Source organism: Pelmatolapia mariae, linkage group LG20 (genome assembly GCF_036321145.2).
Source record: "Pelmatolapia mariae isolate MD_Pm_ZW linkage group LG20, Pm_UMD_F_2, whole genome shotgun sequence".
Classification (NCBI taxonomy): domain Eukaryota; kingdom Metazoa; phylum Chordata; class Actinopteri; order Cichliformes; family Cichlidae; genus Pelmatolapia; species Pelmatolapia mariae.
In genome coordinates this window covers 44273418-44298258 of record NC_086244.1, presented here as the reverse complement: position 1 = coordinate 44298258, position 24841 = coordinate 44273418, and the positions used below count along the sequence as shown (strand labels likewise).

The window sequence follows — 24841 nt, the reverse complement described above, 5'->3', positions numbered from 1 at the left end:
GTGTACGGCATCACTAACACCTGAGGGTGTTCTTTAGCAACATCAACTGTGATGTGCAAACGTTTGGAGGCCTCGAGGGCCAAAAGGTCAGATTGCTGACTCACTGACTCAGAACAGGACGTTTACATGGAACTTGCTTTTGACAAATATTGCAGTCCCTCCACCTTTTTTGAGTTGTTCTGTCCTATATTCATTATAGCCATCAATACTTATAAGCCTACTTGTAATAGATTTGTTTAACCAGGTTTCATCTGAATAACATCTGCATCAGTCCAATGTGCCCATACACGGAGCATATCCATCATGGAACATAAGCTACCAAGATGGATATGATGTGGTTTAACATTCCCAGAGATAAGAAGCAGCAGAAAAACAACACGCTTCAGCTTAAAGATTTCCTAGAATTATTTTTTATAATTTAATTCTATAAAATCATGTTTAAAGGAAAATACAATTGTTGTGAAGAGCCATAACACAAATCATTTGGGGCAGTTCCACAAAAAAGAAGAACACGAGCACAGGTAAAGACTTCATTCACCTCAGTGCACCGTCACTTTTGTACACCACGACATATATTTGCACACATGCTTGTCCTTATTTATATTCATACCTACATCTCTATATTCATCTAGTCAGCTCAATATTTATCTAACAATGTCTCTGCTTCTACACTCATTTTTTATGAGTTTGTTGTATATTTGCTGCTCTGACAACTCAATTTCCCCTCCAGGATGAATAAGGTTTCTCTGATTCCAAATAATGCCCATTAAATGTGCGTGATCAGTGGCATGCAATAGAATTTAATGGCAAAAAAGCATTATTTTTTTAACACGTGGGGGTTTACATGTTGTTCTAGTGAACGACCTTGGGTGAAACTAACTCTGATCAGCTGTATGGAAACAAAATCAACAGACTCTTCATATCAGAAGCTCAAGCTGCACGCTGCTCACAGCACAGTCAGCGCTAAATCTGATTTGAACTGACCAAACTGTACAGTACCTGTATGAATACTATGAAGGCCGGCAGTGAGAGGCTGTGAACTGGGACGGTCTGTGAGACGGAGATTACCCAGAATGCACCACTGAACGACACAGGAAATCATTCCTGGCTGTGGATATCTCCCTGTACAGCTCCTCCATCTAATGCACGACACACACTTTTGTTCTACGGTGAAAATAACAATTTGTAACAGTTTAGCCTAAAATGTCAATGATATATATTTCTCCTCTGCAATATTTTGGACATTTATAATGGAGCTATTTATATATATTTCAGCTACACCTTATATTTTGTAACTGTGTAATGTCTTGTGTTATTTAATTTTGTTCAGTGTGTTACTGCTCTTATTGTCTCGGAGCGACTGTAACCACAGAATTTCCGCAGGGATGAATAAACTCTTATTTCACTTTCAGCTCCAGCGTGCAGAGAATGTGTTAAACTTTTTCTCTGCCACCTACTAACAATAAACACAAAGAACATAAAGGCTTCCTCCTGGCCCAAATGACCACAACTACGACACATTTTCAGTGTCAGTTCATCAGATGATCAGTTTTCAGGATTCAGATGTATCGTTTGGTCTATTAAATGTCACACACTTGCAAAGAGCATGGTTTATTTGAAGACACAGAGGAATCAAACATTTCATTTTGTTAAATCAGAACATTTTGTCTCCTGAACGTTTTATTTCTGCTTCTGCCTACATGTTTAGTTAACGAGCTCGACTGCACAGAAACAATCACAATAAACAGACTGTGCTGAACCTGCACTGTGCTCGTGGTTAAAGCTCCCACAACATTTTGTCTTCTGAACATTGTATTTTTGCTTCAAAACTGCTTCTAGCACAACAAGAGTCAGCGAAGGCTGGAATGAGACTTAAAAAAGCTTCAGTCCACATTTCAGTCTGTTGAGGTCGCTGTTGCTCCAGCGGAGGCCCTCAGCTGGCCGGGCTGGAGCCGAGGCCCCAGGGATGCTGCTACGTGTCGCACTGCTCTCCAGCTCCACTGGCTGGTCAAACACAGTCATTATCGAATAATTGTCCACCATGAGGCACGACGGGTCGTCCGACTGTCCAGGAACTTTACCAAGGGGGTAGTTCTTCCATGAGACATTATCAGTGCACACCTGCCACGGAGAACCTCTGAGGGCAAGTGCTCTTTCAGCCTGCACGTCTGCCCATTTGCGCTCCTCACTTCTCTCCGAGTCCATCGGTGAAGAATGCAAGGGACGGGCATCCTGCCGGGAGTGTTGCATCTTGTCCAGCAGCATGTCCACAGTATATATGGGCTGCTGCTGCTTCTGCTGCAGAGGTGTGCTGGCCTCGGAGCGCTCTGTCTGTGTGTAGATGGAGCAGAGCTGGAACAGCTTCTCTCTGGTTTCCTGTGGGGGGGGGTGCTCCATGTCATCCAGGATGAGCTGGATCAGGTGAGGCGTGCTGATGCAGGGGGCATCCAGACATGCAGAGAGAAGCTGCTGCCACCTCAGCTGGATGCGGTTGATGAAAATCCTGTCCTTCGTTCTGGCTTTCTTCTGCAACTTTGTCTCAAAATGATATTCAAATTTGTTGTTGTTGCAGAGGAGGACTTGTGAAATCCATGCAGAAATATAGAAACACCTGTGACCGTCGGGCTCTTTGCTGAGCAGCTTCAGTTCCACAAAGAGCTTCTCCAGGAAGAGGTGAATGAAAGATGGAGAGTTAAGCATCTTTAGCAGGGGCAGCCAAAAGCGCAGGAAGGTTTGTGGGACTCTGGGCTCAGTGGGACTGGCACTGTCAGAGGTTGCACAGCCTAATGTTTCCAGCTGCTCCATGGTAGGAACAAGAAATCCATCCTCCAGCAGCACATCAATCAACAGCTCACTGGACTCCAGTGCAAACTGCTTGATCTCACCCAGCAACCAACTCATGTCTGCTAAGGGGGCCTGCCACAAGCTCTTCTCCTTGTCTTCAGGAGACCCATCAAAAGCTTGGTACTGGTCCTTCTCATAAGAGATCAGCAGTTCCCGAGCTTTTCTGTAGGCGTCCACTTCTTTCTGCCTGGCAACGAGCTCATCCTCCTGGCGCTTGACGTCAGCTTCCTCATCCTCACCATCCGACTGCAAGTCCCAGCGCTCATCGGGGGCTCCTCCCAGCTGTCTGGACCAAAACTCCTGCTGAAGCCACTCCAGGACCACCTTACATCCCTTTCGGCACCATTTCAAAGAAGGAAGCTTCCGATGCGTGATTTCGTGCCTCAGATCCACCACCCACTCGGGAATGTTCAAGTTTCCAGCCAGTCGCCTCAGCGGCCGGGCCGTTCTCCCCTGCTGGCGCTCCGTGATAAGATTAACAAATCTTACCAGGGCCGTCCCGTACATCAGGATCAAGTCATCTCCGGTAAGCTGTCCGGAGCGGTCCCGCACCTGGCAGCGCACGAGGTCCGCTGTGCATTCCACGGCCACGGGGAAACTATTAGCGCACCTGGCCCTCCAAGCCGATATCCTGTCTAACGCAAACCTCTGCAGAGAGGAGTCCATCGAGTAAAGGTAGTCCCGAACCTGGTCCCACTCCGCTTTGTTACGCCAGGGTACCACATGGCGCTTTTTCTCACAGCCCTTTTTCTTCATCGTGCGCGCTCCGGACGCTCAATCTCTCACTCACCGGGAAAAGCCGCTCGCCCCACGCAGAGACCACTCGCAGATTTATATGACAGAGGACCGCGTTTAGAGATTCGAGTTTTACCGTTGCTAGTCGTACAGGAAATGACGCCGACGTTCGTTTCGGCTTCGTTTGCGGCTGACATTCACCCCGCGGGCACGCTGGCGCCACCTGCTGGATTGGAGGATGGAGCGATGGTTCCACAGAGCGCTTATTTACACGATGCTGGTTATAAACGAGCTTTCTTTGGCTGTGGTGATGATCACAGTTTATTTACATACTCTATAAATTCACGCTGTTTAGTTTTAGACACTGCACTTTTTTCTTGCTCCGCATTCATTTGGACATTTCAGGCTATTGTTGCTTTCATGATATCACTTGACTAAAAGAAATGTTATTAAGGAACCACGGCAGGTTTTAGAAAACCCATCCAGAATAATTTTGTGGGCCCATACAGGGACCCCAAAGGTCAAAGCTTCTGCCCTCCTCACGCAGTCCTACCCACAACTACCCACTGTGAACCCAGGCAGGTAATAACGTTTTGGCACATTATTTATGATAAGAACCCCCCGTGAGGGGAAATGCAGTTGTGGACAAGATGAAACCACAGAACATGTTTGATGACGCTGTCAGAAATATGAAGCTGGGAGAAGGCGACTGATGCAAAGCCCCAGTAAAGTGAAAGTTAAAGTGGATCTTATTGATATACTGCAAAAGAACTGAAGAAATGAACGATATCAGGCTATATTGCATTTTCTCAGACAGACTAACTTATCTGATAGACTTTGATTTTTGTTTTCTTTCTCTGAGGGCAGCTGGATTCACAGCGTATTGATTTATAGGATAAAATATCAAACAACAGATGTCTAGTTTGACTTTGGTAAGAGACATAAATCCCCTGAGGACTGTCAGGAACAGCACCCCGTGTAAACATCTGCCCACATTCCTGAGTGGCTTTCCTCACGTAACGCCGAAGGATGGCGGCAATGCACACGGTCGCTGTTTGACAACCGCCAATAAAACCCACGAAGAAGAACCCGAGGTCGGTTTGGATAATGGCGGGTGTTCTGACAGAGAAACAACTCTCTCGTCATGTGTATTCTTCATTGGAGGTAAACATTAAATACAATATTAACTGAATACAGTCATAGTTGTGCTCACATAGCATTAAACGCTGCTCCGTGATGTGTTTAAACAGTTGGACGTGGGCGGCTCATTAATGCACTGAAATGATTCGTGATGTTTTCTAAGGGACCGTGTAGCTGATTTGTTTTACATGAATATTTTTACAGCGGTTTTCCTGCTGCGTCCTTATTGATCTTTGACGGCTGCCTGATGCTGTCGAATAGAAACAGTACAGCTGGAGCCACAGACCCGCTGTGCCTTTGCTCATGACTCTTTGCCTTTGCCTTGATGTGACTCTGTTGTCGTGTGTGTGTGGCGTGTGTGTGTGGCGTGTGTGTGTGGCGTGTGTGTGTGGCGTGTGTGTGTGCCGTGTGCGTGTTGAGGCTGCGTCCTGTCCCTTGGTTGAAGGTCTGTACCTGCAGGAAGCAGACAGCATGCTGCAGCTGCTGTGCTCCCCCTCACAGCACCGCACGGACATACTAGCGTGGATCTGCAGCAGGTAGGAGAAACTCTGCTCATGTATCACTAATAATCTGTTCATCGTTATGAACTCGGCCGTGTGTTCACGTCACAGTATCAGCCCAAACTTCACCAGTTCAAAGGCGATGTCAGTGAGATCCAAGGAGCCTGATGTTCTGACTAAAGGTAACGTAGCTGTGCAGAGTCCTCCAGATGTTTTTGCTGCTTGACACTAACTGTGGTGGTTTATGTCCAAGCAGATATGGCTGTTCTTGGGCAGGAACTTTTGCTATGCAGAGCATCTGATCTGGACCTGATTAGGGTGAGAGTTTGTATTCAATCAGTGATGTTATTGATTCACACACACACAGACATGCAGCATCACAGTAAACACAAACAGTAATCACACGTCCATGGTTCTGTGTTTAATCTCTGAAGGGTGATGCAAGTCCTCGGCGGCAGCTTCAGTTTCTGGAGCAGCTTTTAACTTTGGTCCCAGGCGGCGTGAAGTCTGCCGGGCACGCAGCTGATGGAGAGCTGCTGCTGACGGAGTTCTTTGGTGCTGAGAATCTGCCTCACCTCACACAGACGCTCAGTCCTGCGTTTGACCCTTGGCCTACACACATCAAGTATGTTTGCTGTCTGATGATCTCTTCTTACACACACTGCTGAAAGACTCATTCATGGATGCTTGGTGAATCCTGATCTAATTCATTGTGTTGTTGTACAACCACAAATCAGAAGAAGTTGGGACGCATGTTAAAGTAAAATCAAACAAACCGTGCTTCGTTAAATGACCTTTGACCTGTATTGTATTGAAAACAGTACAACAGCTCATTATTTAATGTGTTCTTCATGAATTTTATTGTTGTTTTCAAAATAAACACATATTCCAATTTTGGTTCTTCCAACACATTTCAAAAACAGTTGCAACAGTAAAGCATGCACTGCTTTGTAATGTAGTCACTTAAAGATTTTTAGAGACTGAGGACACAGAGCGATGAAGTGATTCAGGCGTCATTTTGTCCCATTTCTTCCTGCAAACAAGTCTTAAGCTGGGCAACAGTACGGGGTCTTTGTTGTCACCACACATTCTGGACTGGAGACCAGTCAGGACTGCAGGCAGGACAGTCCAGTACCTGTACCCTCTTCCTCTGCAGCCAGGACTTTGTAACTTTGTTCTTTGGTCCGGAGCACACAGCGTCCATTTCTCCCAAAAAACAGTGATTGATGATAAACGGGCTGGTACTTTTCTACTCCTCTGAACACTCACAGTGCTGTACACAACTTGTGTATTCACCCATTATCACAAGCACATTTTCTGAGTGCTTTTTAACTAACATTCACACTCTGATGGATGCATCGGAGAGCAATTTGGGGTTAGTATCTTGCCCAAGGATATTTGGCACGCAGACTAGGGGAAGCCAGGAATTGAACCATCAACCTAAGGGTGGGCGATATAAACGATATAAATTTGGCCAACGATAGAGATTTTGACTATACCGCTGTATCGCGATAGCGCATGTTGATGATGTCATCAACCTGCGCCTGTTTTGGTCGGAAGCATCTCAGCGGCTACAACCATTATCATCTGCAAATTATGCCGGGCGACTGTGATAGCAAAGAGATGAAGCACTTTTGAAATATGGGGAAAGCCAAAAACTGCGCTTCCTCCACTTCCGTAACATTGATTCATTAATGTTGAATTCTCTCGCAGCTGTTCTATTCTCATGTTCTTGCAGTATATTAATAACTAACCTCGTATTGTGAATGAATAATCTCAGTTGTTCTCCTGACTGAAGTTTGCCCCCTGTATAGCATCCTGCTATGCGATTGCATTTGTCCCTAACCACCAGAATCCGTCACATTAACTTTTATCGAGTGGAAAAAAAGTTAGCGTTCATCCTCCAGCTTCACTGTGCTAATGTTATGCTAACTTAGCTGTGTCGCTAGCAATCACGTAGCACAACATTATATACCAGCTAGCCCAACTTCAGTAACCCTGCAAACGTCACTGCTGTTTAGTTTTCTGTTTTCATTTATGTTGGAAGTGATAGCAGAGCTGTACGTTTGAATTAGTTTCAAAAGTCTCTCAGTCAGAACATGGTATGTCATGTTTAGATGGAAACTAGCGAGCTAACTTCCTGTTAACTTCTAACTCCGTTAAATTTAATAACTTCTGTTTTTATGGATGCATGGATGTTAAACTTAATTGTTACACCTGGTAAAGCAGCAACGCTGATGATTTTATTAAAGATGAAAGAATTTAGACCGTTTTTAACTCTCAGTGATCGTTTGACTTTGGGACCTGAAGCGGACAGAGTTTTGGACCCAGATTACTCTGCGAAGCTCCTCACTACGGCAGCCGTAATGCTCTGACAATCCATCAAGCAGTGCGGCTTACAAAAGTTGTACTAGAACATTTTTTAACAGATTTCTGCACGCCAAAATCGGTTCGAGGTCAGTAAGCACAACCAGAATTCATACATAAGGCACACTCTCAATTTTTGAGAAAATTAAAGGATTTTAAGTGTGACGGTTCTTGATGCAGTGCCGCCTGAGGGATCGGAGCGGTTGTTCAGCTTACGCTTGTCCTTTATGCACTGAAATTCCTCCAGATTCCTTGAGTCCTTTAATTCTATTATGCACTGTTGAAGGTGAAATATCCAAATCTCTTCCTATCTTTCTTTGAGGAACATTGTCTTTAAACATTTTGTCTCGTATTTGTTGCAAACTGGTGCTTCTAGGAAAGGACTAGACCTTTCTCAGGTGCTGCTTAGACATCACCTGTTTCCAATCCGATCATTATTTAACCAATTTACGTGATTACGAGCCCTAAATTGCTCCTGTCCCAACCTTTTTGGAATGTGTTGCAGGTCTGAGTGACAGAAAAGGACAAAACATGAAATATTTTGTGTTCATATTCTCTGCAATGAAACACGGGTCAAAGGAAATTTAGAAATCGCTACTTTCTTTTTTTATTTGTTTTCCAAACTGTCCCAACTCTTTGTGATTTGGTTTGTAGGTGAGAAGCCTCTCTGACTTCTTTTCTGTACCTCATAGGGCTCTGTGGAAGAACACCAAGTCATGTTATAAGCCAAACAGAGAAGAAAATGGAGATATTGTTGCCCTCCTACAGGAGACTCAGTCAGCACTGGAGCAGCTGCAGTCAAAGGTCTGACAAGGAGAAAGAAAAAAAGGAAACTGTTTTTAAAGCTCAAACATCTTGTTTCACATGTGCGACTGTCATGGTGGTAAAGCCGTTTGCTTCGTCCCCTCAGTGTGTATTCCTGAACAGCGAGGCCCAGAGTCCTCCCGCCTTCTCTCCAAGCTCACTGCGTGTAGCAGCGTCTGACCTCCAGCAACTGATGGCCACCTTCAGCCATGTTTATGAGACAGAGCTGAGAGTTTACTGCAGCAGAGACCCCCCCAGCTTCAGCTCAGAGACAGAAGTCTTCCAGAGGGTCCAACAGCTGCTGCTGGCCTGCAGCACGGTACTCACAAATAAGCCCACTCTGTTAAAGTCACACCTGTGTCATTTGGACACCCACAGTCCCAGAGACTTGCACATTAAATCATTTTAGGGCTGCCCTTAAATCATTGACTAAATATCAGCAAATGAGGAAAGTCTCAGTTGACCAAGTTTGGGTGGAGGGAAAGCAAATCATTTACCTTCTTATTTACAGACGTGGCCAAATGTTTTGAGAATAACACAAATATTAGTTTTCACAAAGTTTGCTGCTTCAGTTTTTACGATAGCAATTTGCACAAACTCCAACTTCTTTACCATGAACATGAACGAGCAACCCAACAATCATATGACCCCCTGTGACAGGGGTAGGGAACGTTAGGCCTCGAGGGCCGGCGTCCTGCAGGTTTAGATCTCACCCTGGGTCAACACACCTGAATCACATGATTAGTTCATTCCCAGGCCTCTGGAGAACTTCAAGTCGAGGAGGTCATTTAGCCATTTCAATCAGCTGTGTTGGATCAAGGACACATCTAAAACCTGCAGGACACCGGCCCTTGAGGCCTGGAGTTGCCCACCCCTGCTCTATGAGCAAGGACTTTGGCAACAGTGGGAAGAGAAATGGAGATGTGTCTTAATTCTCAGAGTGTGACTGCAGCTCATACGCTCCCCTTTAAGTTGTGTTACTGTTTGAATTCCTGCATTTCACAGCGTTTGTTCTCGTTTTCGTGCCCACACCCTGCTCTTTAGTTTTGCTCAGTAGTACCTGGGATCTACCTGCTGTCAGTCAGAGGGCTGCCGTGAAGCTTTTCCCAAACTCCGGTCACAGACACAGATATTAGCTTCCAGCTGTTCTCTTTCTATAGACACTGACGATCTAAGTGAAGACACGGTTAAAAACATTTACAGCCAGAAACAAAAACCTGTTTCTGTAGCTAAATTATTTTCCTCCTTAAACTGAATGGTGTTTTGATCGTTCTGTTTTTATAACCCAGCAGCTGGTGCCACGTTGATGGGAAGCAGACACAGGTGGCTGTACAGCCAGCTTCTGCCTGGTCTTAAACCTCTTCAGGTCCTAGCTTTGCAAACTAATGGCTTATTCAGGGTTGTTGTAGTGAAATTCTGTTTGTTTATTTGGCAGCAGATACCTTGGACGTGTTTCACAGAGGTGTTGAATCTAAGTCTGAACCTTCATTTAGTCCGGACTGTTTGCAGGCCTGATAGCAGGTCGGTGTAACTAATAAACTGACGCTGGTCGTAGGACAGGAACATAGTGACGTGTTCTGGTGTGTGCGTCTGTCAGGAGCTGGAAATGCTGAAGGAAGCGTCAGAAGCTTCTGAGTCGGTGAGCGAGGAGCTGAAGCAGCTTCAAACGCAGCCTCGCTACTGGAGCCGAGCAGAGAAGCACACGTTACGTAAGTCAGTTTCATACTCATATTTAGAGTTTCTTACATATTGTTTATTATTTGTTTCCTCTTTTTTTCTCCACTAGCTGATCAACTGGAGAAGGTTATCGGGCGAATTGGAGGCTTTCTGTCTCAGCTTAGTTCATAGCGTCATTCAGAGGGATGCACTCACCAGATTCAGCGAGGAGGCTCTGGTGGTGTTAAGATGGAGACAGCACAGCTTGGACGTGTTTCACAGAGGTGTAAGGGACAGACGTGTGTGTGGTCACTGCAGTCAGACACTCTGTTTAATCTGAGCATGACTGACATGTTGTTGTGTGAAACAGAAAGTGTTGGTGGGTCGAGAGTTTTTACATCGTTTTTTGGAGAAATCATTGATGACATTAAACATGTTGCTATGCTTCTTTGTTTATGATGATTACTGAAACGGACCATTTTACACTCAGTGGTCACATCACATCTCACTGCAGTCGTGCTGGGAAATACTCCAGAGCAGAGTGGGAAGAGAGTATGTTCCCTACAGTTGGGGTGAAGGAAGCACCAGGCGTCGCAAAGACCAAAATCACTCATGTACTGTCTAATTATTAGGATTCAACTTCATCATTACACATGTATAAATACAGTGTAACTGGTGGACTGCTGAGTGTGCAGAGTTCCCGCTGTGTTGAGCCTGTTCACGCCTTCATTAGTCCAACGCTGAGGTCGCCCCAGAGAGCGAGGGCACAGTCTAGGTGCTCAGAGAGTAACAAACATGGAGGAATGAGGGCTCATCAGGGTCATATTTACTGCTTTTTAAATCTACTCTCCTGATCTGTAACTGAGTACTGTGAAGTTCATATTTATTGTTCTATGTTTTGTTAAACACTCGACTACATGTTAAGAAAAACAGAAATGAGAACATTGTTTATCACGTCCAGGGCTCTAGAGTGCGACCAATTTGGTCGCAAATGCGACCAAATTTTTCCGTGGTGCGACTAAAGAAAAACATTTGGTCGCACCGGTGCGACCAACTGTTACCAACACTTGGTCGCAGCTGTTTGGGTAACAAAAAAAAAATCTCTGCAACTCCGTGTGGTCAACAACAGACACACATTATGCCCTATCGTGGACTAAACCAATCAGAGATAGTCAGGGGCGGGACCTCTCTGATTGGCCGTGGTCCAGTGGAAAGTGCAGGTAGAAGAGGGAGGTGAGTAGCTTTAATAAGGCGATATCAATTCATTAACGGATTCCACACAAAGACGTAAACACAGAGCGACCCGACGCATCAGAATCAGCTTTGTCTTTCTCGGCTTTCTCACCAGACGGACACGCTGTCGGAGCTTAGCGATTCTGATGCGTCGGGTCGCTCTGTGTTTACGTCTTTTTGCGCTGATTCTGAGCTGCAGGTTTTGTCTCTCCAACCAAAATTCGCCGAGCCAGCAGCAAAAGAAGCAGCAAACTACGCTTCACATTTGATCAATGTCGTCATGAATTCCCTCTGACTTTTGCTGTTTTGCTTCCCCACGATAAAAATTACACTTCCTACACAGCTCCCTGTGTGTACTTCAAGAACAGTTTCCCGTCTCAAATCTGTTTTCTGGATTATTCATTCGCTTATTACCCACCAGTCTACCGTTGTTTACAGCGCTGTCTTTTTCTTTTTTCATGTAAATGACGTCCGACAAGAAAGCCTAATTTCTGCTGTTCAATACTGAAGAAATTTAAACTTCTTAAAATTATGCAAAATTGCAGAATATTGCAGAATATTTTTAAGGTTATCTGTTATAAAAAGCCAGACCAGGAAAATCTCCTTCACGTTTTTCTGTGTTTTATTGTCAGTTACTTTGACACAAAGGCATCTACTGTGATGTTCACAATTCTGATGAAGTCTCACAAGTGTCAGTACTGATAAATGATCAGAATTATAATATTTCTGACTGTCTGAGGCTAAATTGAATCGAATCAGGACTTTGAGAACCGGAATCGAATGGATTATAGAAATCAGTGATGATACCCAGCTCTAGTGAGCAGCCTAGGCCTGACAGAAGTGGATGTAGCTGTGGGTAATAAGAAAAGATGAAAAGAACTATTGATAACTTTTGTGTTAAGTTAAGGCCTGATCTGTCTGAAATTCATAGCCAGCTCTGACACAGTGCCATCAATCTTTGAATGCTGAAAAAGCAGCAGTGTATCCAGAAAACACACTTCATGCTGCAATAAATGCACTGCCCAAGTGTCCCCTCTCCCCACTGCCTTTCAGCAGCAGGCAGCAGCAAACAGGTCGTCAGGCCAAGATGATGATTAAGTTTAACATTTTCTACAATATTGACAAAGCACTTTAAGCACAAGATTGTTAGTTAATAATTTAGAAATGAATATTGTCTGTATGGACTTCCCCCCAAAGAAGGTGCACATGTAAAACTGCGGTGTTAAGCGAAGCGGTTGAAAAATTTGAGTGCGCCTAACTTTTGTGCCGGTACGCCTAAATTTTTTAAGTTAGGCGTACCGGTGCGCCCATGTCAAAAAGTTAGTCTAGAGCCCTGACGCCACAATTATTAACAGTAGTTCAAAGGTCTTATTACATGAACGTGGGCTCAACTTATCCTTGTTTTATATCTCATGTAGGGCTGTTCGATATAACGATATATATATACAAAAACATCTATCGTTTCATTTTACACTATCGTTTGTTTCGTGGTGTCGCAAAATAAACTGTTTACAGCAATATTTGTTCACGGTTTTGATGGTCACTGTAGTGGATATATTAATTTCTTAAAGTTCTCGCTTTCTCTTATATTTAATATAACCACACTACAGACGGACAAGCGCCTGTTTTTATGCGTTGTCGTTAGCAACAACGACGGTAAAACCACCGCGTGTCCGCTTGTTTATTTTCCACATAAACCTTTCACAATAAAGCTCAAGATCCTGTTGAGACTTTTCAAAATAAACTGAATCACGTGAAAGATGCTGAGTGTTTACGGATGAGAAGCAAAAGAGAGCCGTCAGGTGCTAAAAAATAAACCTTAGACTCAAACGTTAGAACGGGCTTTTCCCCGCAGCACGCCGTGTAATAAATACAAAGAAAAAGGCGGCCGTTACAACTTATGTCTAAAAATGTATCGTTTCATGTATCGGTTAAAACACTCGACGCGCAGCTGGAAACACTTCAAGAAAGTCGAGCTGCCCGAGATTCACAGAATTTACAGACGATGTTACATTTTTGTGATTTATATCGTTATCGGACGATAGATGTCTTAATATCGGGATATGAGATTTTGGTCATATCGCACAGCCCTAATCTCATGTATATATGGCTTCAAGCTCATGTACAGTGGTGTGATTCAAATATTCAGCCTTCAGACCACCAGCCACTCTATCTCACACAGTTCTACTCAGCCTGGGTGACAGAGAGCAGCTATCTCATCCACCCTGTTTACAAGAGGAGCCTTTCCAAAGATGCTGGCTGAAACGAAAGCAGAGGGGAGCTAAACCAGTCTGTCCAGCTCGTACACCCAGTATGAGACTGGAACACATTCGAATAAATAAAAATCTAAAATCAGGAGCAGAGAAATGTTATTCTGGTCAAAGAGATTTAAAAACAGCTGAACTCTTCACTTTTGGTGAAATGTTGAAACTGTGTTCTAATCACAGAAATAGACAGTTTTTAGGTTTTAAACTTTAAACTGGTCTGAATCCATCATAATGGGAACAAAAGGATAAAAAATCCCTTGTGAACCCAACAGAGCACCTCAGTAAAGGACGTATAATTCTTGTCACTGCTGCAGGCAGGCTGGCACACTGAGTCGTGTTGATTCGTGTACAGCCATATTAAAAGACATTTGAGAAAGATGAGATATTCCAGTTAAAGGGCTCAAAGTTCTTGTATTATGAATGACATGAGTGTTGGAGAGTGACAGAGAGGCATGCAGTGGGAGTTGCTTAACAATCCTACAGGAGGAGCAGCCAGACCTGATCCTGTCTCCAGCCTCGAGCTTTTCTGCAGCCAGCACAGCGCAGACTCCAGCAGCAGAAAGAAGAATGGCAGAGCACACGCTTAATGCAGAGGACATGGCTCTAAATAAACTGGGCGACATAGAGGTAAGCATCAAGCCCGTCTCGTCCTCTCTGCCCTCGGGGGCCACGGTGCTCGTAGCTGAAATGCCTAAAGTTTGTGTCGGCACATCATGAAGCTGTTACTGCAGGAAGCAGCAGAGTTGTATATGGAGTTATAGCTCGTGTGGGGAAAAACAAACTTTTTATCCTGTCTTGGGGCAAACTGACCAAACTTCTGAAGCAAAAGTAAAGCTGTGGCTCTCTCCCCACCGATCATTTAGGCATGGGGCTTTTTCATAGAACCAGTGTAGCTTCGTTCTAGCAGGACTTTAGTCTCACCCACATGATGCTCTAGGTTTCTGTTTCTGAGGAGCCAAAAGAAAGGTGGATCAAAAAGGCTAAAACAGCTCATTTTTGACATTCAATGAACACAAAGGCCCAGCATGAGATAAATAAGGATCATGCTGAACTGTGATTCAATAATAAAATTAAGGTATTTGACGTGAGCTTAAGAAGTCTCTTTTAATCCCATCCTACTGATAAATTTAACAAAGGCTGGGGCCGTGTGTCGTCTTAATGTCTTTGGCTTTTGTTATTCCTGATTTATTTATATGGTGAAGCTAGCGACCGGCAGTCTGAAAGCAGCTATGTGTTCTCTTAGTGCTCTGATCCACGTCAGGCGTGTGCAGGCTATAACAAAGATGACCTGTACAGTGATGAAAACTGAGAACGTCCAGGTGAACAGAACCAACCTTTTGGGATTTACCTGGATGTTTGAGCATGCAGCACTAATCCCTGACATCACATCAGCCTCAAAGAACAATAAGAATGATAACGTTACAAAAAACAAAAAGATCAATGATTCAGTTCAGTGTCACTTCATCATTATGCTGTTAAAGTCCATGATAACAGGGAGAGAAAATAGGAACGACCCCTCTCCAGCGTCTGTTCCACTCATCAGCTGTACAGAGAGCTGAGTGATAGCTGTGGGGCTGAGACAGGGCTGCACCCCGGTGTGACGTCTCACACCCGTGTGCTACACGGCTGGACCAAATGTCTCAGCTGGTTGAAACTTTCTCCCAGTATTTCTGAGATACATGGCGGCGGTCACCTGGATTTATCAGCTCAGACACAGGACCAGTTCAACTCGTTCTCCACACATGCATGTTTTCAGGGACAGGTAACTAAACGTGTGGAAAAAAGCGTGGACACGTGTGCAGAGACATCACACTGTTAAAGAGAGGAGAAACATTGTGAAAAGTTATTTGGCTTTGCATTTGTGTTCCTGCTCTCATACCTAACCCGTCCTCTCACAGGCCCGGCCTAGAAAAGCACTCCGACCTATTGACATGAATCACTACGCCACTAAGAAGAGTGCGGCTCAGAGCATGTTGGACGTGGCCTTGCTCATGGCCAACTCGTCTCAGCTGAAGACCGTCCTTTATGTGGGTCCACAGTATCGTGTCTACGTCCCCCTCATCGTGCTGCTGTCCCTGTCCATCGCGTTACAGGTCATAGTGGGGCTGCTGCTCGTCTTCATTGGCAAGTGACATCATTGACTTTGTCTGAATGGAAACGGCTTAAAGAACAGCTGTGCTTCTCTCTTTCTTATTCCAGTTTGAGTGAAAAATGCTTTCAAAGTATTTTTAGAAAAGAAAAGAATAAACCTTTATTATCCCACAGATGAGAAATGTGGGTGTTACAGTTCTTATAGCAGGGGCAATCTAAAATATAAAAGGAAGACACAAAGTGTTCCTATATACATAAGCAAGTGAAGTTCGTATATACAGGTAACGATGCACAGAGCGATGTATGAAATGTACAGTAAACAAACAAGCTGGTGAGTAAGGTGACCAGAGGATGTTGAGCTGCATTATAGAGTCTGACAGCCCCTCTCCAGGCTGAGACTGAGGTTAAACATGTGGTAACCTCACAGAGTCGATCTGCACAGTCCCTCAACAGTCTGGAGCTGATTCCATCCGGCCTTCCTGGTTTTCATCTTCCTCAACTGACTTTGCACCTGGTCAGCTGTGACAGAGAGGCTGCAGTGTGGGGTGTGGGTGGGTGGCTCCTGATGACTCGCATGGGGGGAGGAGGCAGTGGAGTCGTTGAGGGAGAAAGGATGCAGGTGAGGTGCATCTGTTGTCCCTCGTGCTATGGGGGGCGGGGCTGCAGAGAGGTGAAGAGCTCTGGTGGATGGGGGAGGAAAGGGCTATGGAATCAAACCTGTTAAAGAACTGGTTCAATCTGCTGCCCAAACCTGGACTCCAGGCTCCAGGTATGTATGAGGGAACCAGATGGACCAGGTCATGGTCTGAGCGACCCAGTGGGGTAGGGGTGATGATGTATATGCATCCTTAGTATTTGCATACAGTAAGTCCAGTCTTTTGTTTTCCCTGATAACACAGTCCACATACTGGGTGAAAATATTGAAGAGCTGAGGACAAGGAAACATGATTGAAATCTCCAGAGATGAAAAGGAAGGCTTGGGGGTGTGATGGCTGCAGCTGGGACACTACTTTGTGGATTGTCTTGCATGCTGCTGCATGCAAAAGAGTCATCGGTTTAAAAGAAATAAGCCCTTCTAATTTTAAATTGACACTAAAAGTGAATTGTATAAAGATGACCCAAGTAAAAAGGATACAAAGGTTTTAGGGCAGTGGTGTCCAAACCCAGGCCTCGAGGGTCAGGGTCCTGCAGGTTTTAGATGTGTCCTTGAACCAACACAGCTGATTTAAAGGCTAAATGACCTCCTCAACATGTGTTGAAGTTCTCCAGAGGTCTGGTAATGAACTCATCAGGTGATTCAGGTGTGTTGACCCAGGGTGAGATCTAAAAGCTGCAGGACACCGGCCCTCGAGGCCTGGAGTTGCCCACGCCTGTTTTAGGGCAATCAGTTTATGGTCCACAGACATCACAGAAGTGGTGTTTGACAAAGCATAAAGCCTTTACATGCAGTATTTCCAAAACTGTTTTACATCTTTATAAATAAAACAAATATATGAATTCTTAAAGAAAATTAGAAGTTTCACATAATAAATGATCTCAATACAGTTGCACACTTTGCAGATCCAAGCTTGTGCACTGAACTGGAACTCCCAGCAGTCACATGTGCGTGGATGCTGCATACAGGCATGTTAGTCAGCTGCTGGGCTTAGCATTGAGCATACAGGCTAAAGTGTGTTAAGATGGACCACATGCCAGTATTTCCTCCTAATAAACAAAAATGAAGAGATGCATCGTAGAACAGGACGCCGCCCTCTTGTGACCGTGGTCCAATGAGCCGTCCTTTGTGGGCGCTTGTGTGTAGACCCAAACTAAAGTGTGCGTGGATGCTGCAGTCTTAGTGCTCTTGGACATTTTTACTGTGCCCAACAGTTTGGAAAATAAACATTTAGCTGAGCTAGATATCTGTGTCTCACCTACATTTGCCCCATAGATAACCTGAAAGAGCACATACACCAGTTTGTTTTTTCTGACAAGTTAACTTTTGATACACAATCGTTAATAAAATCCATAAAGTAGTATAAAACATGCATCTGTATCTGTTCATCTAATCCATAAATAACCTGATAACTCTGGTGGTCATCAGTGTAGCTAACTGCATCACTGTTTTGTGTGTCAGCAGTGAAGTGCGATCTCAACGATGTGAGGAAACACGCCAAACTGAACAGAATGAATAATGTAGCAACAGTCTTTGTCTTCTTCACAGTTCTCATCAACATCTTCATCACAGCGCTGGGATTTCAGGGTCATACTATCAGGTACTCCTTTTACAGAACACAGATTCTTTGCTTCACGGCGTCTCTTGCTTGTGTAAACTCTTGATGGTTTTTCTTCCCAGCTCACCAGCCTCACCTGTTCCATCAGTACCAGAGCGTCCCCTCTGCCCATTGACCTGAACAGGACTGGTGCCAGTTAGACCAGACTTTGGACCAAAGCACTGAAAGCTGCTGTGGCACAGAAGCCTTACCTCTGTGTGGGCTCTGTGTTCAAATTAAGACTTGTTTGGAGAAAAAAAAAACGTTTTTTGAATGAACATGATGAAATGTTTTGTGACTGAGACTTCAGCAAGCTGTGGACCATCAAGTAGACCTCATCCTCGACAATTACAGGCCAGTCCTATCTTAAGTTTACAGCTACAGACTGACAACCAAATAACTTTGTGGGAATTAACACTGCCTCATCTTCCTTTGGGTAGAGATGCCAATTCCTGAAATGCACATACTGGACATGGATACTCCAACATATTAAAAGCTTCTGTCGTATAAATATAACATGCTTTGTTTCTTTGGCAGTGTAAGCTGCTGGTTCTTATTGTTTTAAATACACTTCATACTCTTCCATGTTAAAATATGTCTATGTAAAAAAGAGTATCAGTATTAGAAAGTAACTTTACTGCATGGTGTAAAACTGGGTTTCTATGGATACTTTCCAGTTTGGTAGCAACTGTACAACAGGAAACTATATATGTTTTTTTGTTAAATAAAGTAGCAGGTTGGATTTTATTAGCTATCACTACAACCAATAGCTGCCCACTTGGCCTCACTGACTCCAGAAGTCACCTGACCTCTGAAACAGTTTGTAACATTTTAACAGAAAAATTAAACTGAAGCGGCCCGTTGAGAAGTAAAGACCATCCAAGAAGTTTATGCTGCAGTTCTGGTAACAGAAACTCTAGACTTTTACTAACTTGTTAATTAGCACAGAATAGCATGTATCTTAACTGATAATGAAGGCTCAACCCTCTCATCCAGATTTTTTGTTCCATTTCTGTCGCCAAAAAGACCCAGCACACCAAAATGTGGAGCCACGGTGACTCTGTCCATCTTTTATTTAGATCGAACCTGCTTAGGGCCTGTTTGTGTGGGTTTCTTATGGGAAGCTTGGTCCTCCCACAGCTCAAAGCTATGAATCTGTCACAGGTTTTATGCTGTATTTGATTCCACTTGCAATATTAACTGCAATGTATTGACTTATGCGACTGTAGAAGTTTACTGGCTCAATGGCGCCCTCTCAGGTATGTTGTCCAAGGAAAACTGGAAACATGGAGTGGAGGAGCCGCAGATTGGTACACAACCCACTCTATCACCTGAGCCAAAAGTCTACAACAATCTGACCATTCCAGTTTTTATATCAATTCAGACACTTTATGCCACTGACACTTCATAAAATATAAAGACAAGGTAAATGTAAGTAGTTAAGGTAGTAATGGAGTTTGAACAAGTCATTCTGGGATTGTTTTATTTGTTTGTTTGTTTTTTCTCACCTAATGTTACTTAGCCAGCAAGCTGTACTTAAACACTACGGCTGCAGTGCAGACATTTCTGCTATGTAACAGACTAATACCATGAGTGTTGGTGAACTTTTTACTCCCCAGTGGTCTGTACCATACAGCAGACCATAGTGTTACGGGTACAATTCAATACAAATAGTCCACAAGACCCCAGCTGCGTGCAGACGGTGAGAAGGCTGGGACACCTATCACAGCAGCCGTACCCTAATATAATTAATCAGGTGAAGGAAAGACTAAAAGAAATGATCGAACTATTAATAGAGGCAAAAATGGTCTGTAATGGTCTGCAAACATGCTTTTTATGCTATACAGCTGGATGTTTTCTACGCGGCCTCGAGCAGCACTTAGAGGTCCTGCAGTTTTTTGGCATTTCTGCATTTGGCTTCATTTTCAGATCCAGAAGGGCCCAAGCAGGGTGTGCTGGCACACAGTACTTTAAACCACATCATGGTCAGTGTGTCAGCGCAGCGTCCAGTAACAGTCCAGCTCACTGACCATGACACAGAATCCACATTACTGTCATTCTTAGCCTGCTGCTGTTTCTAGAAGAACGTGGAAACATTAGATCACTAAGGTCTTTCAACATAGCAACAAAAATGATGTCAGATATGCAGACATATGGTTTCTCGTAAAATGTCTTTATTACAGTTTCTGATTTTTTTTATTTTTACAAAAAATACCTTTAATAACTTGCTTCGTTACATTTCTTGTCAGTGACATTTTATTAAGAGTATAATTCTTTCTGCTTTACAGTGACTAAGAAACTGTATTATTATTATTATTATTATTACACACTGTTACACTGACGCACACTGTTACTCCTGAACAGTGTGCGTCAGTGTAACACTTTACAGAACAGCAGGAAGACAGCATTTTAGATTTAAAGTAACATTTTAAATCCTATGTAGCAGGTTTGGATAAACTGGACAGAGGCAGGTGTAAACTTGTTACACAGTGCTGTAATCAACTTGTCTACTGTCACTGTGGACACAACGAGTCAGTGTGAGTCCAGTGTTTTGAATCTTCTTTGGTTTTCTTTCTCTGGTGCTACATGATTAAGTACATCTCAAAACTCGGGTAAATAAAAAATAATAAAAAAGGACACTGCTTAAAACTGTCATTCAACAATTACATTTGACCCTGAATTAGATAAGAAAAAGGATACATGGATGGCTTTAATGTTAGAGGAGCTAAAACAGATGTTTCAGACAGAAGATGAGCTGGGGAGCTGCACCAAAGGCCAGTAACAGATAAATAAGTATTATTTTCAACAGTAAAATGATTCTAGCAGAGGAATAATAACTGCAACTGCAAGGTCAGCACAGATATTACCTGACAGTCCCACTTTTTTCCTGTATTAACAATAACATAATCGACAGTATTACAGTTGTAAAAAATCAAAACTGGCTGGTCACTAGAAGCTTTGGCTTTAAAGTTGGACAGCAGAATGTGAAGCTACTGTAGCAGAGTCCAAGTAAAAAGTGGTGAAGCACAAAAATAGAGTCTCGATGTGACATCGATGGAACAATCCTTCCACTGTTCATCACACGATGTAGGCGTAGGCGTAGTAGCACACAGCTGATAACACAGCTAAAGGCAGCAGCACCAGAATCATCTTCCACAGGCTTCCTGTGGACTTGTCTCCAGTGGGCTCCCCTGATCGTACAGACGTGTGATTGGTGGAGCTGTAGGTGACCTGCACAGCAGCCCTGAGGCACAAAGGAGAAGAGGTGGGTTAGACCCGGCTATAAACTCACGCGCTCAAACATGTGACTGCTTCATACTGCAGGATTCACTCTGTGTCAGCGTCTGGTCCCTCGACCTCATGTTGCTCAGTGCTTCGCTTCACCCTGTGTGCAGGAAACACACAGTTCAACAGTCCAATTAAACAAAATATCCTCAAACAAAGGTCAAGAACGTGGTAAAGTCCCTCATGTGGAACACATGGCAGTAAGTACCCTCACAGCTGCATCAGCGTCAGCAAGCTAAAATAATGAAACGCTGCAGTTTGAGTTTCACATGTAAACTATCTCTCTGCTTCCCCGTCACCTCCTGCAGTTTTCCCATTTTCACATGTAAATGATTTGATTGGCTGAATAGCGTGTGTGTAGTGAGTTACAAAGCACACGATTGGTTGGTGTACACACAACAAGAGATAAAGGAAAAAGGTGCACAGATTAATATAACGTTAGTGTAAATACTAGAAAATCCAGCCTATCATCTTACAGTGTAAATCACAACACTGTACTAAGAAATGTGACTCTGCAGAGTTCTTACCTGCAGGTTAAGACTGACTGACATCTGGGTAAACAACAGCAATCTGCCCTTTCAGTTTTACTTCCATGGTAGTGTAGACCATAACACAGATGAGGCGTGATAAGAACAGTGCAGTTTGGGAGAATTTCATAGAGGAAATAAAAGCACAGTGTTGTATGTGGGCGGTGCAAAATAATCAGCTTTAAACTATCCAATCGGAGCGGTGCATAAAGGCGTGCACGTTAGCCTGCAGGGCTAGCAAAGCAGCACTGCTATGTTCCTCACACTGCTAGTGCTGCCCCATTACTTGGTAATACTACACTAACCAATATTATATAACCATGTGCTGTCAGTTAAGTAAACAACATTTAACTTCTTTTTACAGTTAACACTGAATGGAACGATGTTTGCTAACTGGGTATTAGCTGTTTGTAAACCAGTCTGGTGGCTGTTGGCAGGTTGCAACTGGTGTTTGTAAATGGTTAGTAAAGAGAACCACCGGTACCAGTCAAGGTAAATGTTGTTTACCCATGAATGCCACAAACCCACACTATCATTTTTATGAGATTCATGTTTAGTTTAATCTGCTTCACTATAGTTTCATGTCCACATTTGTGCATGCACACGCATGCACCATGTTTGAAATGCACGTGTCAGTGGAGCGGCTTCATCGATCCATCATTGTCTCAGAGCACGAGAGGATCTTAAATTAGAGCCTCATCCAGATGCTCTAACCCAGGGGTGTCCAACTCCAGGCCTGGAGGGCCGGTGTCCTGCAGGTTTTAGATCTCACCCTGGGTCAGCACACCTGGTTAGTTCATTACCAGGCCTCTGGAGAACTGCAGGACATGTTGAGGAGGTCATTTAGCCATTTCAATCAGCAGTGATGGATCAAGGACATCTAAAACCTGCAGGACCCTGACCCTCGAGGCCTGGTGCTGGACACCGTGGCTCTAACCTCTCCTCAGCCGTGTGTTTGCTGCTGAAATAGTGACACTAGTGTTGTTTGTGGGGAGAATGAAGACAGGCCTCCATGAGATCATTAGAGTGTCACATTATAATCAAGGTAAACATACTTTGCAGGTGATGATCTAAATAAACCCTCAACACCTCAGCCTCGCAGATCTCCACAGAACAGGTTGCTGCTCTTTTTCTGCTAACAGGTTAATCAGGATGTCGTGTTGCATCAGTGTCTTTAATGTGCCTTGTGATGTTCTGTGTGGGTTATAGCAGTACTCACGTGTTAGCAGAGCGCTTACGTGTAGCCTGTTGAAATGAAAGCAGGAGTAATTGTAAGATTATTGTCTTTTTCCAGAGTAGAGGAGTTGGCACAAAAACAAAGCGGTAGACAGACAATCAGGACTCACTGCACTCTGGTATGTGATGTAGGTAACTTCCTCCTCTGTAAAAAACAACACGAAACACAAATCATGCAACTATTACCTCAAAGTTACACCTCCAAATCTGATCAGAGGACAGAAACAGGAGGAGCAGAGTGAGCCTGAGAGCGAGCTGCTGGGGCTGACCTCTTCATACAGACCAGTTATCATCACTGCTGCTGTTTCCATAACACTGACTGATTCAAACTTCAAATTCACAACTATGAAGGGAAGAGAGTCGGACTTCAGCACCAAATCCCACAGTCTCCTGACTTTACTCAATCACCCTTTGTGTGTTTAAGATTGGAGCTAAATGAGCTCGATCCTTAGTATTCTTCACTCTGACTGAAACACTGACGGCCTCTACCTCAGGCTGCTTCCTACCTTCCTCTCTGTAGTAGGTCTTATCAGAGGACGTCTTCACTGAAGCCTGCTCCATCGCCTTTTCAAGCTTCCTCTCATACAGATGCCGAGTGGAGCCTGTGTTCACACAAAAACACTTCTTCAGTATGTGAACAAAGTACAGACACTTATCTAAATAGATGCTCGAATGAATTAAAAGCAGCTTTTTGGTTGACGTGACTGTAATGAATGATTTTAATGTCACGTGGATCCACTTTTATGATGCAGTGTAAGCAGTTTCCACATACTGTCCACATACACCAAGCCAGACCTAACGTAGCGGTAGCCTCGCATTATAAACTTCCAGTATGAAGGAAGTTTCCCGCAACATTTTCCTCATGTCTCAGATGCAGAACAGCGCTCACGTGGATAATCTGCGTGTGTGGAAAACACTTCACGGAGCAAAGCTGCGATCCCTGTGTGTGTACTTACCCACGATGGGTCCGTGTTTGATGCCATACTGAGAGAGCAAGCTGCCGAGCTCCTCGTCGCTTTTCTCACTCAGAGACATCTGCAGACAGACAGACTCAGACATGCGCCACCCTGCGCTCCAGCAGGGAAACAAACAGGCTACATTTCAAAGCCAAACTTTATCAGTCAACATTTAAGACAGTCGTACATGTTGTAAAGCGTTTACTTCTTTGGCTCCCGTTAAAATGAGGTTCCCCGCAGAAACCGGACAGTTCCGAGAACTGAGCTGGCGGCTTTCTGCGTCTGTCTCGAGCGTAAATCCACGCTGCCACAAACAAATGAAAGCGGCGCATGAACAAAGCTGACGGTAAAGTGGGCTGAATGTCACTCACCTTTGGAATAAGACGACGGCTGTGCTGCGTGAACTGAGACGAAGGAAAGTCGGGCACAGCAGTGAAGCTCACATGTGGGCGTAACTTCTCCAGAATTTGGAGACGTTGGGTTGGCACACCCACACATCACTGCTGGTCCTGCTAACCTGGCCTTGTTCTGTAGCACGGTTACAAGTGCTTTGCTTTTAAACGAGTAATCAGCGCTCAGAGCGGGTTCAACAGGACCTTTGTCATCGGCAGTCTGTGTAACATTATAGACGTTCCCCTCTCGCCCCTGCGGGCGGTCCATCTTTCCAGCCCGGGTCCTCTACCAGAGGCCTTGAGGGTCCTGCGCAGCATCTTGGCTGTTCCTGGGACTGCGCTCTTCAGAGACTGGGAGGGCTCCGATTACCACTGGGACCACCGGGACCTTCACCCTCCACATCTTCTTGAGTTCTTCTCTGAGTCCTTCTAAGCAATTTCATGTCATAAACTTTTGTCTTCTGTCTCATAGCTTGTGTGTTTTTTGTTGTTGTGAACTGGTGCTCTATTAATAAAACTGAAACAATGAAACAACCTTTCATTCTTTTCGTGGAAG

At 44.2% G+C, this 24841-nt stretch overlaps 4 protein-coding genes across 9 annotated transcripts; 2 read left to right on the top strand and 2 right to left on the bottom strand.

The window, feature by feature from the left end:
* Positions 1-1313: 1313 nt before the first annotated feature.
* Positions 1314-3793, bottom strand: las1l (LAS1 like ribosome biogenesis factor). Its single transcript, XM_063464096.1, has one exon. The coding sequence runs from the start codon at positions 3598-3600 to the stop codon at positions 1873-1875; it is 1728 nt and encodes a 575-aa protein (XP_063320166.1). The 5' UTR covers positions 3601-3793; the 3' UTR covers positions 1314-1872.
* A 710-nt stretch (positions 3794-4503) lies between these two features.
* On the top strand, positions 4504-10473 carry haus7 (HAUS augmin-like complex, subunit 7). Its single transcript, XM_063465155.1, has 9 exons — positions 4504-4743; positions 5140-5255; positions 5331-5401; positions 5476-5537; positions 5654-5844; positions 8279-8390; positions 8497-8709; positions 9988-10099; positions 10177-10473. Exons 1-9 carry the CDS (start codon positions 4687-4689, stop codon positions 10236-10238), a joined length of 996 nt encoding a protein of 331 aa, XP_063321225.1. The 5' UTR covers positions 4504-4686; the 3' UTR covers positions 10239-10473.
* A 753-nt stretch (positions 10474-11226) lies between these two features.
* Positions 11227-18448, top strand: LOC134619366 (ninjurin-1-like). Of its 3 annotated transcripts, XM_063465157.1 has the most exons (5): positions 11227-11279; positions 14030-14173; positions 15445-15670; positions 17757-17892; positions 17973-18447. In XM_063465157.1, exons 2-5 carry the CDS (start codon positions 14114-14116, stop codon positions 18028-18030), a joined length of 480 nt encoding a protein of 159 aa, XP_063321227.1. In that variant the 5' UTR covers positions 11227-11279; positions 14030-14113; the 3' UTR covers positions 18031-18447. The 3 variants fall into 3 exon arrangements, with proteins under 3 accessions (XP_063321227.1, XP_063321229.1, XP_063321226.1); XM_063465159.1 differs by lacking the exon at positions 11227-11279 and having other exon boundaries at positions 12719-14173; positions 17841-17892; positions 17973-18448; XM_063465156.1 differs by lacking the exon at positions 11227-11279 and having other exon boundaries at positions 12724-14173; positions 17973-18446.
* A 1661-nt stretch (positions 18449-20109) lies between these two features.
* LOC134618719 (lamina-associated polypeptide 2, isoforms beta/gamma-like) lies at positions 20110-24664 on the bottom strand. 4 transcript variants are annotated; one of them, XR_010091923.1, is made up of 7 exons: positions 23894-24664; positions 23444-23539; positions 23048-23082; positions 22921-22946; positions 21221-21274; positions 20272-21133; positions 20110-20226 (listed from the first exon to the last, which is right to left on the bottom strand). XR_010091923.1 is itself a non-coding variant. In XM_063464247.1 (7 exons), the coding sequence occupies exons 2-7, from the start codon at positions 23970-23972 to the stop codon at positions 20968-20970; spliced, it is 456 nt and encodes a 151-aa protein (XP_063320317.1). In that variant the 5' UTR covers positions 24081-24664; the 3' UTR covers positions 20110-20967. The 4 variants fall into 4 exon arrangements, 3 of the variants coding, with proteins under 3 accessions (XP_063320317.1, XP_063320316.1, XP_063320315.1); XM_063464247.1 differs by having other exon boundaries at positions 20110-21133; positions 23894-23972; positions 24081-24664; XM_063464246.1 differs by having other exon boundaries at positions 20110-21133; positions 23894-23972; positions 24265-24664.
* Between the last annotated feature and the right edge of the window lie 177 nt (positions 24665-24841).

Coding starts and splice junctions, on each gene's coding strand:
- las1l (XM_063464096.1), bottom strand. CDS start 3,600: ATGAAGAAAAAGGGCTGTGAGAAAAAGCGCCATGTGGTACCCTGGCGT.
- haus7 (XM_063465155.1), top strand. CDS start 4,687: ATGGCGGGTGTTCTGACAGAGAAACAACTCTCTCGTCATGTGTATTCT. Junction 4,744..5,139: donor ATGTGTATTCTTCATTGGAG/GTAAACATTAAA, acceptor GTGCGTGTTGAG/GCTGCGTCCTGTCCCTTGGT. Junction 10,100..10,176: donor AGCAGAGAAGCACACGTTAC/GTAAGTCAGTTT, acceptor TTTCTCCACTAG/CTGATCAACTGGAGAAGGTT.
- LOC134619366 (XM_063465157.1), top strand. CDS start 14,114: ATGGCAGAGCACACGCTTAATGCAGAGGACATGGCTCTAAATAAACTG. Junction 14,174..15,444: donor ATAAACTGGGCGACATAGAG/GTAAGCATCAAG, acceptor GTCCTCTCACAG/GCCCGGCCTAGAAAAGCACT. Junction 15,671..17,756: donor GCTGCTGCTCGTCTTCATTG/GCAAGTGACATC, acceptor GTGTGTCAGCAG/TGAAGTGCGATCTCAACGAT.
- LOC134618719 (XM_063464245.1), bottom strand. CDS start 23,996: ATGTCTGAGTCTGTCTGTCTGCAGATGTCTCTGAGTGAGAAAAGCGAC. Junction 22,947..23,047: donor ACATCACATACCAGAGTGCA/GTGAGTCCTGAT, acceptor TCATTTCAACAG/GCTACACGTAAGCGCTCTGC. Junction 21,275..22,920: donor CGTAAGCGCTCTGCTAACAC/GTGAGTACTGCT, acceptor TCCTGCACACAG/GGTGAAGCGAAGCACTGAGC.